The sequence below is a fragment of the Hippoglossus hippoglossus genome, chromosome 5 (genome assembly GCF_009819705.1).
Source record: "Hippoglossus hippoglossus isolate fHipHip1 chromosome 5, fHipHip1.pri, whole genome shotgun sequence".
NCBI lineage: Eukaryota > Metazoa > Chordata > Actinopteri > Pleuronectiformes > Pleuronectidae > Hippoglossus > Hippoglossus hippoglossus.
In genome coordinates this window covers 12,815,684-12,826,876 of record NC_047155.1, presented here as the reverse complement: position 1 = coordinate 12,826,876, position 11,193 = coordinate 12,815,684, and the positions used below count along the sequence as shown (strand labels likewise).

The 11,193-nt window shown below is 41.4% G+C and overlaps 1 protein-coding gene across 4 annotated transcripts; it reads right to left on the bottom strand.

Moving 5' to 3' along the window:
* Positions 1-269: 269 nt before the first annotated feature.
* On the bottom strand, positions 270-11,115 carry eif4enif1 (eukaryotic translation initiation factor 4E nuclear import factor 1). 4 transcript variants are annotated; one of them, XM_034586329.1, is made up of 19 exons: positions 10,730-11,115; positions 10,001-10,146; positions 9,843-9,916; positions 8,138-8,265; positions 7,614-7,888; positions 7,043-7,241; positions 6,750-6,910; positions 5,973-6,111; positions 5,535-5,711; positions 5,015-5,286; positions 4,504-4,578; positions 4,108-4,285; positions 3,724-3,812; positions 3,285-3,418; positions 2,934-3,015; positions 2,721-2,844; positions 2,319-2,627; positions 2,021-2,191; positions 270-1,185 (listed from the first exon to the last, which is right to left on the bottom strand). In XM_034586329.1, the coding sequence occupies exons 2-19, from the start codon at positions 10,097-10,099 to the stop codon at positions 998-1,000; spliced, it is 2,874 nt and encodes a 957-aa protein (XP_034442220.1). In that variant the 5' UTR covers positions 10,100-10,146; positions 10,730-11,115; the 3' UTR covers positions 270-997. The 4 variants fall into 4 exon arrangements, with proteins under 4 accessions (XP_034442220.1, XP_034442219.1, XP_034442222.1 ...); XM_034586328.1 differs by having other exon boundaries at positions 10,338-11,031; XM_034586331.1 differs by having other exon boundaries at positions 5,060-5,286; positions 10,730-11,031.
* Positions 11,116-11,193: the final 78 nt, after the last annotated feature.

The window sequence follows — 11,193 nt, the reverse complement described above, 5'->3', positions numbered from 1 at the left end:
GTTATTGACACCACTGTTTTAAGCCATGTTACCATGTGGTTCATATTGCTACAGAACCTGACAGCATTATGTTAAAGCAATATGTCCAATATTGTGCTCCCTGTGTAGGCAAATCAGACAGAACATTAGAAACACTTAATCTAATACAATTCATTGCAGTAATGCAGAGCTCTTGTGTTTCCTGTGATTGTACTGGTGTGCCTAGCAGAGTGACCATTGGAGATAGTCAGCTGCACAAAAGTAATACAATACCCATTTAAAAACAATCGAACTGTTTTACTGAAGTTTTTATTTATTAATTCTATTTGTGCTTTTAGCACATAAACTGCATCCCAAACACCCTCCAAAAACTGACAGTGTGAGCAATGCTCCCAGATAGTGACATAATGGATGGGAGAGGATACATTTAAAGAGAAAGGGAGAAGAAAAAAAAAAAAGGCACAACCATCCCCCTCCACTTCTTGAAATGCTCCTGCCAGTCAGTCTTACAGAGAAGGGCCATAAGCCACACCACAAGTAAAGTTCGAGTACACTTGTTACTCCCAATGGCTCTCGCTAGCAGTGGCCCTCTCAGTGCATGGAAAGGGGGGAGATAAGGTGGACAAGACAGGAATGCTACCAACTCTTGGGGACTGTTCTCAGTAGAACTGCTTGATAGTTTCACCTTCCCAACACCCACATAAAGAAGCCACCATACCTATATACAGGGAGCATAACATTCTTTCCCATGGTCTGTACAATTAGGCCTATACATTATTTACTGTGCATAATCTAATACAAAACAAAATATCACTCAGCTGAAATACAACATCTCCATCAATCTCCTCTTCAATAGCAGTGACTTTAAAGTTGAAGCCAAAGCAGGGCATGGTTAGACTATCCAGTTCTGTGTCTTTCAAATAAAAAAATTCACATTTTTAAATGGTAACGTGGTAGAGGAGATCGGCCCCAAAACAAACAAAAAAAAAATTTGCTATCCAGCTCAGTGTTCATTTTCTTATGGCCGGAACTCCAATTCATCTACACTTATGACCTTGGCTGGCATGGAGGGGAGTGGCTGTTCCAATACATCTGTCCCAAACCACTTGGCGAGGCCTAGAGGGGGGCTGCCTCCATGTCGCTGGGAACCATTTGTCCGGTGGGGGCCTTGGCTCTGTGACATTGGGCCTTGGACACTTGGATGAACTGCAAAATGAGAAGAAAAGTAAATACAGTTTAATCCAAAAGTTGACAATAAACCTAGACAAGTTCTCACCCAATAAAAGTTATATATACACACAGGATTTTAAACACCAATGTAGCGGCAAACAACAATTTTCTGTGTAAAGATAAGTGAAGTAATGGCATCCTGAGCAGAGAATGACACCTCACTGCGTGTTTTGATCCAAGCTCTTTGTTGTATTTGCATCCAAGTGTGTGCGTGAGCGAATGTTATTTCCTGCCTGCAAAACCACAATCTAGTTTTATAAATGTGCAGAGGGGCAGGATTAGTGCAAAGTGCTCGCTTCGACGTTCCGGAATTTCCTCCAGGAAAAACTAAAGATCCCCAACAAACAAAAGGAACCAAGTCAGTATTGTTCTTACGTTTGAGATTTAGAGCTCGATGAGCAGAGAAAAAGGCTCCAACTTACTACAGCTGTCTTGTAACCTGATGGCTATATAATTTAACAAATTTGTCATTTATGACTAGTTCAAGTGGGAATGATCATATTAATTTGCCATTACCAATACTTACACAGTAATGTAGGCGAGTCTACGGCACATATACAAGCGATAACTAGATATACATGCAAGGACTGTATGAGTTTTTTCCTGATTAGCTCTCTGCAGTTTATAACATTACTTCTTGATACAGATTAATATAAAGATTATCTTGTGAATATGCACTTATGGATGATTTTAAAGACTCCTTTCTCACCCTAAGCCATAAACTTAGACAAACCAAAACCTTTGAGGCTATTTGATGCAGACACAGTAACCTACACAGTCAGCAGTAATACTTGACATCTCTTTAACTCACTTGGTCTTTGTTGCTGAAGTTGCTGCTGCATTACTGCTAACTGCATCTGAGTACTGGCTCGAGGAGGTAGAAGTGGATGCCCTGCTGCACTTAGAGGGTACAGCGGTTGTCCCAGCAGGGCAGGAGGCAGGCCTTGAAGTTGTGCTAGGTCAACGTGTGGTGGAAATATACCTGTAAGAACAAGACTATTAGTTCTCAGAATCAAATCAATTATTCAGTCAATAAAAGCCTCACAGTCAAGAACAAGTTTTACTAAATATGAGAACGCAGGGAATTTTTTTTTGTTGCATACACTTGCCTGCTTGCACAAGAGCAGGTCCGAGCTGTTGAGGCGGGATTCCCTGTGCCAGCATTCGCTGAACCACAGTAGGGTGCAGCTGGGGAGGAGGACGCACCATGGGTACATGGGATAGCATCGGCACTGGGTAGATGGGACGAGGGAAAGATGAGGATTGTCCTGGAGGTACCATGGTGGGTGTATGGCGTCCAGCGGAACCAGGCCTGAGGCGTTCCTGCTCCTTGCTTTGCTGTGAGCTGGCCTTTACCCCCGCAGACTGGGCTGCGTTCCAATCCATCGCTTCCAGGTTTACATTTGGGAAGCTGCTTTCTGTAATCACATAACCCAAATCTCAATTTTAGTGTTGTTAGACGTCATCTTGCGCTCAAAATCAAGAAGTTTAGGATATATAATGTTGTATACCATCTTGAGAGTGCCCTCCTCCATCCTCCTTCGTGTCTGAACGGCTCGATGGGTCATCTCTGCTTTTTTCTTTTGTCGCATACATTTTGCGGATTACAGATGTGGGTGTAAATGAAGGAGACAACTGAAATAGTGAAACATAAAATCAGTACCAGTTCATATACAAATTAAAGGAAAGTTTAAAGACTGGTTGGTTTTAAAGTGTATACTCACCATGCTGGTGACAGCATTGCCTGGAGAGTTTCTCCCTGCGGACTGAGGGCCTGGACCAGGGGAGCAATTAACACGCTGCTGTCTGTTGATCACAAGCACATCAACCATTTCTAAATAGCAAATGCTAAATTATTCTTGTTTGTGTGCATACATCAAGTACACTTATGTATGAATATGTATCAAAATTACGTTTAGATGCAAAAAAAGGGCAGAAAACGTATATTTCCATCTCTCCATTTTATAAAATTAACTATTAAGAGGTAGCACAGTATAAATTTACTCTTCATAGGATTAAATGGCTAATTTAAGATTTAATATATTGAGCAGTATTTAAATGTCTTGAAAACCAACCTATTTCGAAAAGACCTGTCCATCGGCTTGTTGTAGTTGGACTGGAACGAGTGGTGGGCATGTAGAGCGAGGTCCTGTTGGAACGCCAGTGCTTCCAGGTCGGCCTGATTCACTGGCATTGAGAGCGCCCTCATCTGGAGAAACAATACATACAGTTGAAAAGATCCCCAAATGATGAGGTCTTCAGAGTTTAAGGACAAGCTAAACAATATTTTGGTGAGCCAGCATAGTGCTCGTGGAGGCACCGAATTTTATACAGAACACTGAAAAAGGATTCTTTGTTGCATTATAATCTCCACTTAATTAAAATCCAAGCAATTAGTAATGTCTACTGTAAACAAAACAGAATAAATAGTTTGGCTAATGTGTGAAATTTGTCTGAAATTCTAAAAATAAAGCTATTATTTCATGTTTACTGAGTCCAGATATTAAAAGCAACCTGTTGCTGTGTAGTAGTTCCCGGGCTGATGGACCTGTGTATGTCACCAAACTGTTCTGGCAGCATGGGCTGATGACCAACAGGAAAACCTTGTGATAGAAGTAGCAAAGATGTCAGATGTTGTGGCAGCATTTTAAAAAGGCTCTCGATGTTCGGAGTTTGCAATTGTAGCTGCTTTCTTACAATCTCTTAATCCTTGACTAAGACAAACACTTCCCACAAGTATCCTAATAACTTTTGGATGCTTGGGCTCATTTCTGATTATTCTTAAAACTTGTGGATGAAGTGTTAAAATTACAAGAGAGAAAGTCAGTACAAATAAAGTTCTTATTCCATGGTGTGGTTTACAAGTGCTGCAACTTGTCACTGCTGTAAAGAACTTACCGGCTGGAGGTTGTAACCGACTGTTGAAGTAGTCAGGTGAGGGTGCCCTCTGTGGAAAGAGAGGGGGTGAAGGGCCCTTGTGTAGTAGCCGGGCAGAGGATGTTGGGCCCTCAGAACTGCCCAAAAGATTAACAAGTAGCGTGGGGGAGCCACTACGAATAGGTCCGCCCAAAAGCTCCTACAATACAAAAACATTTCCCCAAGAAAGCCACATTCATTTTAATGTTATTGGTCCAAGTTAGATTTTCTCCAGTTCAGATTAAACTCAAACTGCTGCACAAAAAAAACAGGTTAATCCTGCAATAATGATGTACTACTACTACACATCTCTGGTTTGTGACCAGGTGCAAGTGTAATTTGCACATGGCATAGGAGCGTGACAGCAGGTATACACACCTGGAAAATGTTTTTCTGCTGCGGAGCAGGCACCTGAGATTGAGACATCATCACCACAGCCGGGTCTGAAGTTTGCTGCATTGCACATGGAGAAAGAATGGGTTGGTCAGTACATGCAAGGTCAATTTGTGTCCCTATGCAAGTCAGTTGTGCTTTTCGATGAATGAACATCTATCCAAGGACACTTGAAATGGTCATCGCCCTTGCTACGAACCAGATCGCCAAATCAGGAACTGACGTGTAAAAAAGGGAAACCTGCAGCTTTCATTCAAACATATTAAAAACATAAAACTGTTGAAAAAAAAAACAATTTATGCCCATCTCTTTGTAGTGAAGTGGAATTTGAAAAAAGGTTCTCTATTACTTGAGCTAAAAAGTTGTTCAGTCTTCGCAACTTGAAAAACTTGTTTGTAAAGTCACCTGAGCTTCATTTCAACACACAATGCTGTTGCTAGTCCGTGTGTAAGTCTAAGGCTACATAAACAAAAAACTGTTTTATAGAAATACTTACATTGTTTGAGTTGGTTTTGGGGTGAGTTGGCAGAGTTCCACTTGCCTTCATACTGCTCACTAGTTTATTAAAGGCAGACATGTCTGCGTCACGCGAGTATGGACGGGCACTGGGGGCTCCAGTCAAAGCCTCCTCTAAATGCTCAGCCATGAAGGGCATGCCGTTTCCTCTCTGTGGAGGCTGCACCTTTCGCACTTGTGGTTCTGAGCCCAGCTTCATCCCCTTCATCCCCCCCTCCACCTCTTCCAGCGAGAGCACCGCTCCACAGTTGGCTAGGGACATAAATATCAAGCATTAGGTAGCTGTTCAAAAGTGAACAAAACACTAAACATGTGTGGCCAAAACGGTCCCTTTTTATTTCATCTATAAATGTGTTCCCAATTAAAATATACCATGCTAAAATTTGTATCTACATTTCATGACCATACATGAGCAGATTATCTTGTGCACAGTATATTCCCAGTTAGTACGTGAGCTGCCATGAGTCTACACTTCAAACTTTTCGTGAACTGAAACTCACTGCTTTCCCGTAGCCGAGCTTTGTTGACTGACAGGGTGGACAGAAGAGGCTTCAGGTCTATTTTGGCTTTGTGCAGCAGCTCCAGGATGTCCACCTTCTCTCTGCACTCTGATGATTGAATAGGTGTGAAGTATGAGACGGGGCCCTGGCCCTGGGACGTGCAGCGTGGTTCAAGCCCTTCAATAAAAAGGAGGAAAAAAAAAATGAAGGTGTCAACATAAATAATAATACAAAAGTGTCTGTTTTGGGATTTTGAAAATTAGATAATTGAACATCTAGATAGATTAACCTGAGAAATCTTGTTAATTTATTGTTGAAGTTATTGATAATTTATTAATCCTGAATTCAAGAATTTTACTCTGGCCTACTATTAAGCAATAGTAGCATTAAAATTCTTCAGCCAAACACTGGGCAAGCCAAGGAAACCAAATCATTTACCTGCTAGTTTTTCCAGCTCCTCGTGAGGAGTGGACCTCAGACTACTTGACTGGCTGCCTGAGGGGCTCAGGTTACTGGAGAACCACTGACTGAAGCGGCTGGCTGACACAGGGCCCTCCCCCAAAACGTCCTCAATCATCTGAAAGACAGAAACAGGCGCCTGTGAGTGCAAAACACAAAATCTGCAGACAGGCAACAGCAGGGTGCGAGAACAAATACATAACACTTGCGTTTAGCGTGCTTTCCATCAATTTAGCACAAAATGTGCTGGACGATTGAGGGCAGCGTCAATAAATGCACTGCTGCTTGGCATTAAGTTGATTTAACAACACAACCTCATTTAATTTGCAAACTGGTTGTGCAAGTTATCTAAATTAGTAACAAGTCTAATGTAGCTATAATGATGAGCATAAATTTGGACTGTTGACACCTGTGCAAAAGCCCAATGAAAGTTATTTAGACAGTGCACCAGTCTGTGACAACACCCACCACCGCAGATCAAGTTCAGTGAGATCAATCCAGTGCAGCAGAGGTAATCTTTTACTGAAAGTATATTGTAGAATTATTGTTTGGTCTCAAAACGTCTTGTCTAAAACAGACTGACAGTTGTGGTACAGTTTTGACCTGAAATATTACAATCTGGCCTCCAAGAGGTTCATAATGAGTGAAGTAAAGTTACACTTGAAAACCTTTACTGTTTAGTAAACAGCATAAAAGGAGAGAAATAAAAAAAATTAAAAACCCCAACACAACCGCACAGTGCACCCCAGGACTCACAGAAGCCAGTCCTGGCATGGTCTTCTCCAGGTTGAAGAATTCATTGAAGTCAAAGTCTCCGGTCGACTGCTCCGGCAGAACGTCCGGGTGGGGAACCTCCTGGTCGGCTGACTGCAAAACCACATCTTGCTCTTCCGCTTGTCCGCCATTACATTCCACTACTGCACATAATAATAAGCTGGTTACTTAAATAATATCATGCAGCAATTAACTGATTAAAACCCAACTAATAAAATGACAAAATTATTGTGTTGGTTTAATTCAGAGGGGAAATGACAGAAGGTTTGACATGCCTTCTTTCAGAGACTCTGTTCGCTTCCTTGAGCGCTTGGACCTGCGTCTATCATCTTCCAGGATTTTGTCGTCGAATCCAATGAGCTCAATTGTCTCAGACTGGCTTGTCGGACCGGCAGAGAACCACTCTGGCTCCTCCTCTGCGTAAGAGTCATTCCTTCTCCTTTCACTAAAGACCCGTTTGTCACCAAAATCTCTCTGCAAATAATGACACAAGACAATGAAAATTTGAATAATTAACAGAACAATTCTCAAGGTAGGTACTTTGTTTAAATAAGCCACATATAAATGAAACGATAAAATAAAAAAATGAAGCATATTAATTTTACTTAGGTTGAGTGTAAACAGCTTGATTTTATACATTTCAAGAAAAAAAAATTACTGAGCAAAACTTAAGTTCATAGAAAATCTGATGAAAATCTGACTATAGGGTAAAAGAGGTGCTCTTTTGCACACCTAATCCTTAGCCATCCACATTAGCATTGTAAAGAAATGGTGACATCACTGCACTGCATATCTGAACACTGAGGGAAATTCATTATGGATGGACAGAAGGCAATCAACACCAACCCTGAATCTTTTATCTTTAAATTCTCTCTCCCGTTCCCTCTCCTTCTCCGCACGGGCTTCTCTCTCAAATGCTCGGGCAGCTATTATGCGTCCACTACCAATTCTGCGTGCCCCTCCTAGACGGAGAGTTTCATTCTCCTTGTTTTCCAGGGGGCTAATTGGGCGACGGGTGTGGGGTGCAGGCGCAGCGTTGCCTTGACATCCCCCTCCAAAGCTGCGTCGCTGTGGGCTCAGTATCACATCCAGATCATCCTCCTTTAACCGCTCACGAGGATCTGAATACAATTATAGCAATTTGTGTTGACACAATCTACAACAGGCACAAGTCATCAAGCGTCTAAATATCTTTCTTATCCCTCCTTCTGACAGCCAAATTGTTTAATATTTGCTTAATCCAAGAATTCTAAGCAGTTATGAGCATTACAATAACAGAAATCTCCGTTCACCTAGTTTTTCACAGCTTCATGACTGAACATTGGTTGGTTAAAATCGACATCTGTAGATTTATAAAAAATGTAATATACCTGGGATTCTTCGTTTCAGAGGAACTCTGTCATCCAGATAGTCCTTCTTAAATCCTTCCACTGGAGAGCTGCGCTCTGAAGTGGGATAAAGTGAGGCATGCCACTTCTCAGGGTCCCAGATGCCCTCACTATCAAAAGACCATTTCAAAAACCTCAATTAAAAAGACACTCACCTCTTTACTGTCAAGACAAACATCAATGGCATAACGGAAAGGCCTCAAAAACATCTCATATCTAATGTCAACTTTTTTAATAATGTATTTAACAGTTTTGAGCATTAGGACAGAGGGAGCACAATACAACTACATTTCATGAATATAAGCATTGCCACAACTACTACAAAAACAAAACTATAAATTTGAAACTTTGACAGGTGCACCAAGGAGTAATGATAATTTTCATCATGCCATCTACTTTTCATCTTTTATCCCAGATCTTAAGAAAAAAATGGCTGATTCTAAATCTGGATTGAAATTGTTTGTAGGGCTGCCAATCAAATGAAAAAGGTACAAGCTAACACATACACATGACATGTTTGTTCACAACTTGACATGTTTGACACAACCACAGCATCTTATGGGGAAGGTAAAACAATAGTTAGAAATGATTATAGATTTGTTTGCCATGACTTTGGTAACCTCTTGTAAACTTAGCTACTGCCCCCCCTTACTTTTTTCAACAATTTAAATGAGTTCTCTGTTATCATTAGAAAGCTGCATTGATTTGCTTCTCCTTGCTCTTCTTTTTCTTATCAGAAACTTGCATTGTCAACATATTTTGTCTTTGCAAATTGAGTAGAGAAGTGAGAATGCAAATTTCTGATATATGAATGAAAGTTGAAATGGAAGAACACCACCCCCGACAGTGATGTGATATGATCCACCAGGAAAAAAAAAGTTGTTTTTAGGAACTGGAGAAACAGAGTTCAGGGAATCTTATAGTGGTGCAACAAAGGGGCGACTCTTCTGAGAAACTCCTAGCCAAGTAGTTACAACAGAGTGCAGTGAGCACATGAACCGACAGCAGCTCATTTCAATTGGTGACAACTGATATGACAAACCACCATCAACATTTATAATTTAAACTGACTGCGACTTAGAACTAGATAAAAATGAGCAGCTGTAGCATCCAATAACCTTGTTGAATATCGTGAGGACGATATGACTTGCGATAAACAAACAGTCCCTGGCTACGGACGCATGGACCACAGCAGAAGGCACACATCCCGGCCACAGCGCCACCAGGTCCGGGGCAGACCCCCACAGAGCCATGCACAGCTCCACCAAGTCCACTTACAGTGATCATTTGGAGTCTTTTCATACAAGTTCATACAGTCATTCATGTCATCTGGCTCTGAGTTCCGTTTTAGTTCCACCTGAAAACCTTTATCAGTTTAAACACTGCTTGGGCTGAATTTTATAATATGCGTTATTCGTGCAAGTGCTCCTCAACAGTTGACACACATGTATGTTTAGCCACAAATGTGAGGGAAATGCTCAAACTGCTGAGGCCCGACTTAGCTTTGCCCAGCTCAAATGCTTGATTCAGCAAATTAGGGTCAAGGTAAAAATATACAAAGTGGCATCAAAAAGGAGACAAAACAAGTATCTTAGTCCATCCTTTTTTGAACCACATAATATTTGATTATAAAAATATATAAAATCACTAAATACATTTTTTTATGTCCTAAGGAATAAAGACTTACCTGTCGTAATTCTCCGACAGACAGTCTGGCCTCTCATTGGAGATTGGCAGTTCTTTTATTTCAAGAAGCTCCTCCTAAACAGCAACAATAAAACAAAAGTGTTAAGATCTCTACTCAGTATATTATCACAACTTGTGTTTTTCCATTCATCTTGTTACCTTAGTGTATCTGTGTGGAGCCGTGGCTGCTGGTTGTTGCTCAACTTCATCCGCAGCAACATCGCCAGTCTTCGGCTCGACACAAGCATCGTTCTCCATGATTGATTTCAGATAGAGAACAAACAGCTTCTACACCAATAATGTCTCTGTTGGAAACAAAGTAAAGTTAAACGTTACTCAAGCGTGTCTTCATGTTTACCTGACTGCTTCGGCAGATGTTGATCAATTGATCGATGGAAGCAGCAAACAATCTAAACTGGATGGAAAAACAAAACCATAGAAAGCAAAGCGGTCATCAAATTATCAATACACTTTACCGGAGGACGAGCCAACTTACACGGGGACAGGTTCAGCTAACGCTGCTAGCCAATTAGCAAGTTAATTGAAAACAGCCAGTGACGCCAACGTTGGACGTGACATGTCAATTACAAAACAAACAAAAAATCTACTGGCGTTGGTTTTAATTGACGGATTCCCGTTGGTTTCTGGGCTGTGAACGAACACGTTTGAAGTAAATACACCCTCAGCCAGAACAAAACACCCACACCACCTCGCCAATCTTTGTCCAAATGAATCCACTCTCCACTGAGCTTTAGGAGAATAAGCGACAACAATTAGCCTGATGGAGTGTTTGCTAGCTCGCGACCCACATCCAGTGAATTCGACACCTCACGAGTTGTACAAGATTTACAATAAACACCATCTAGCTGGTAGATTGACACAACTTACTGAGTTTGAACGTTGTGTGGGGGGGGGGCTGGCCGAGCGGCGTCAGCTCACGATAGTTAGCTAGCTAGCTAACCTAGCACCTTTAGCTAGCTAGCTAACTAGCTGGGGAATGGGGATAATGCCCACCCAGCGAGCAACAAATCCAAAGCCGGCTGAGTAGTTTTGGAGATTTTAGTAAACACAATATGTACTAGGGTAACGTAAAACAATAATACGGGTCTAAATAACGAATTAATTCACACAGAGACTGTGTAATCTCAAATAATAGTCGGATCTTTCTCTGTTTTCTAAGTCGAAGCACCAATTTTCCTCTGATCGCCGCTTTAAGAAGGTCCTAGGAAAGATCACACTGTGCCCGCTGCGCCTTTGTAGAATTTTCAGCAGTCGGATGTACGTCAGCCGTATCACATTTTATAATTCGAACCATGATATATAAAGCACCTGTTAGTAGCATAGAAAATGTG

What these genes read in the sequence shown, in the direction of transcription:
- eif4enif1 (XM_034586329.1), bottom strand. Translation starts at nt 10,099, where the DNA reads ATGGAGAACGATGCTTGTGTCGAGCCGAAGACTGGCGATGTTGCTGCG. An exon ending in CTGTCGGAGAATTACGACAG is followed by an intron (nt 8,266 to 9,842) that starts GTAAGTCTTTAT and finishes GTCTTTTGATAG; the next exon opens with TGAGGGCATCTGGGACCCTG. An exon ending in ACCTGCTCTTGTGCAAGCAG is followed by an intron (nt 2,192 to 2,318) that starts GCAAGTGTATGC and finishes TTGTTCTTACAG; the next exon opens with GTATATTTCCACCACACGTT.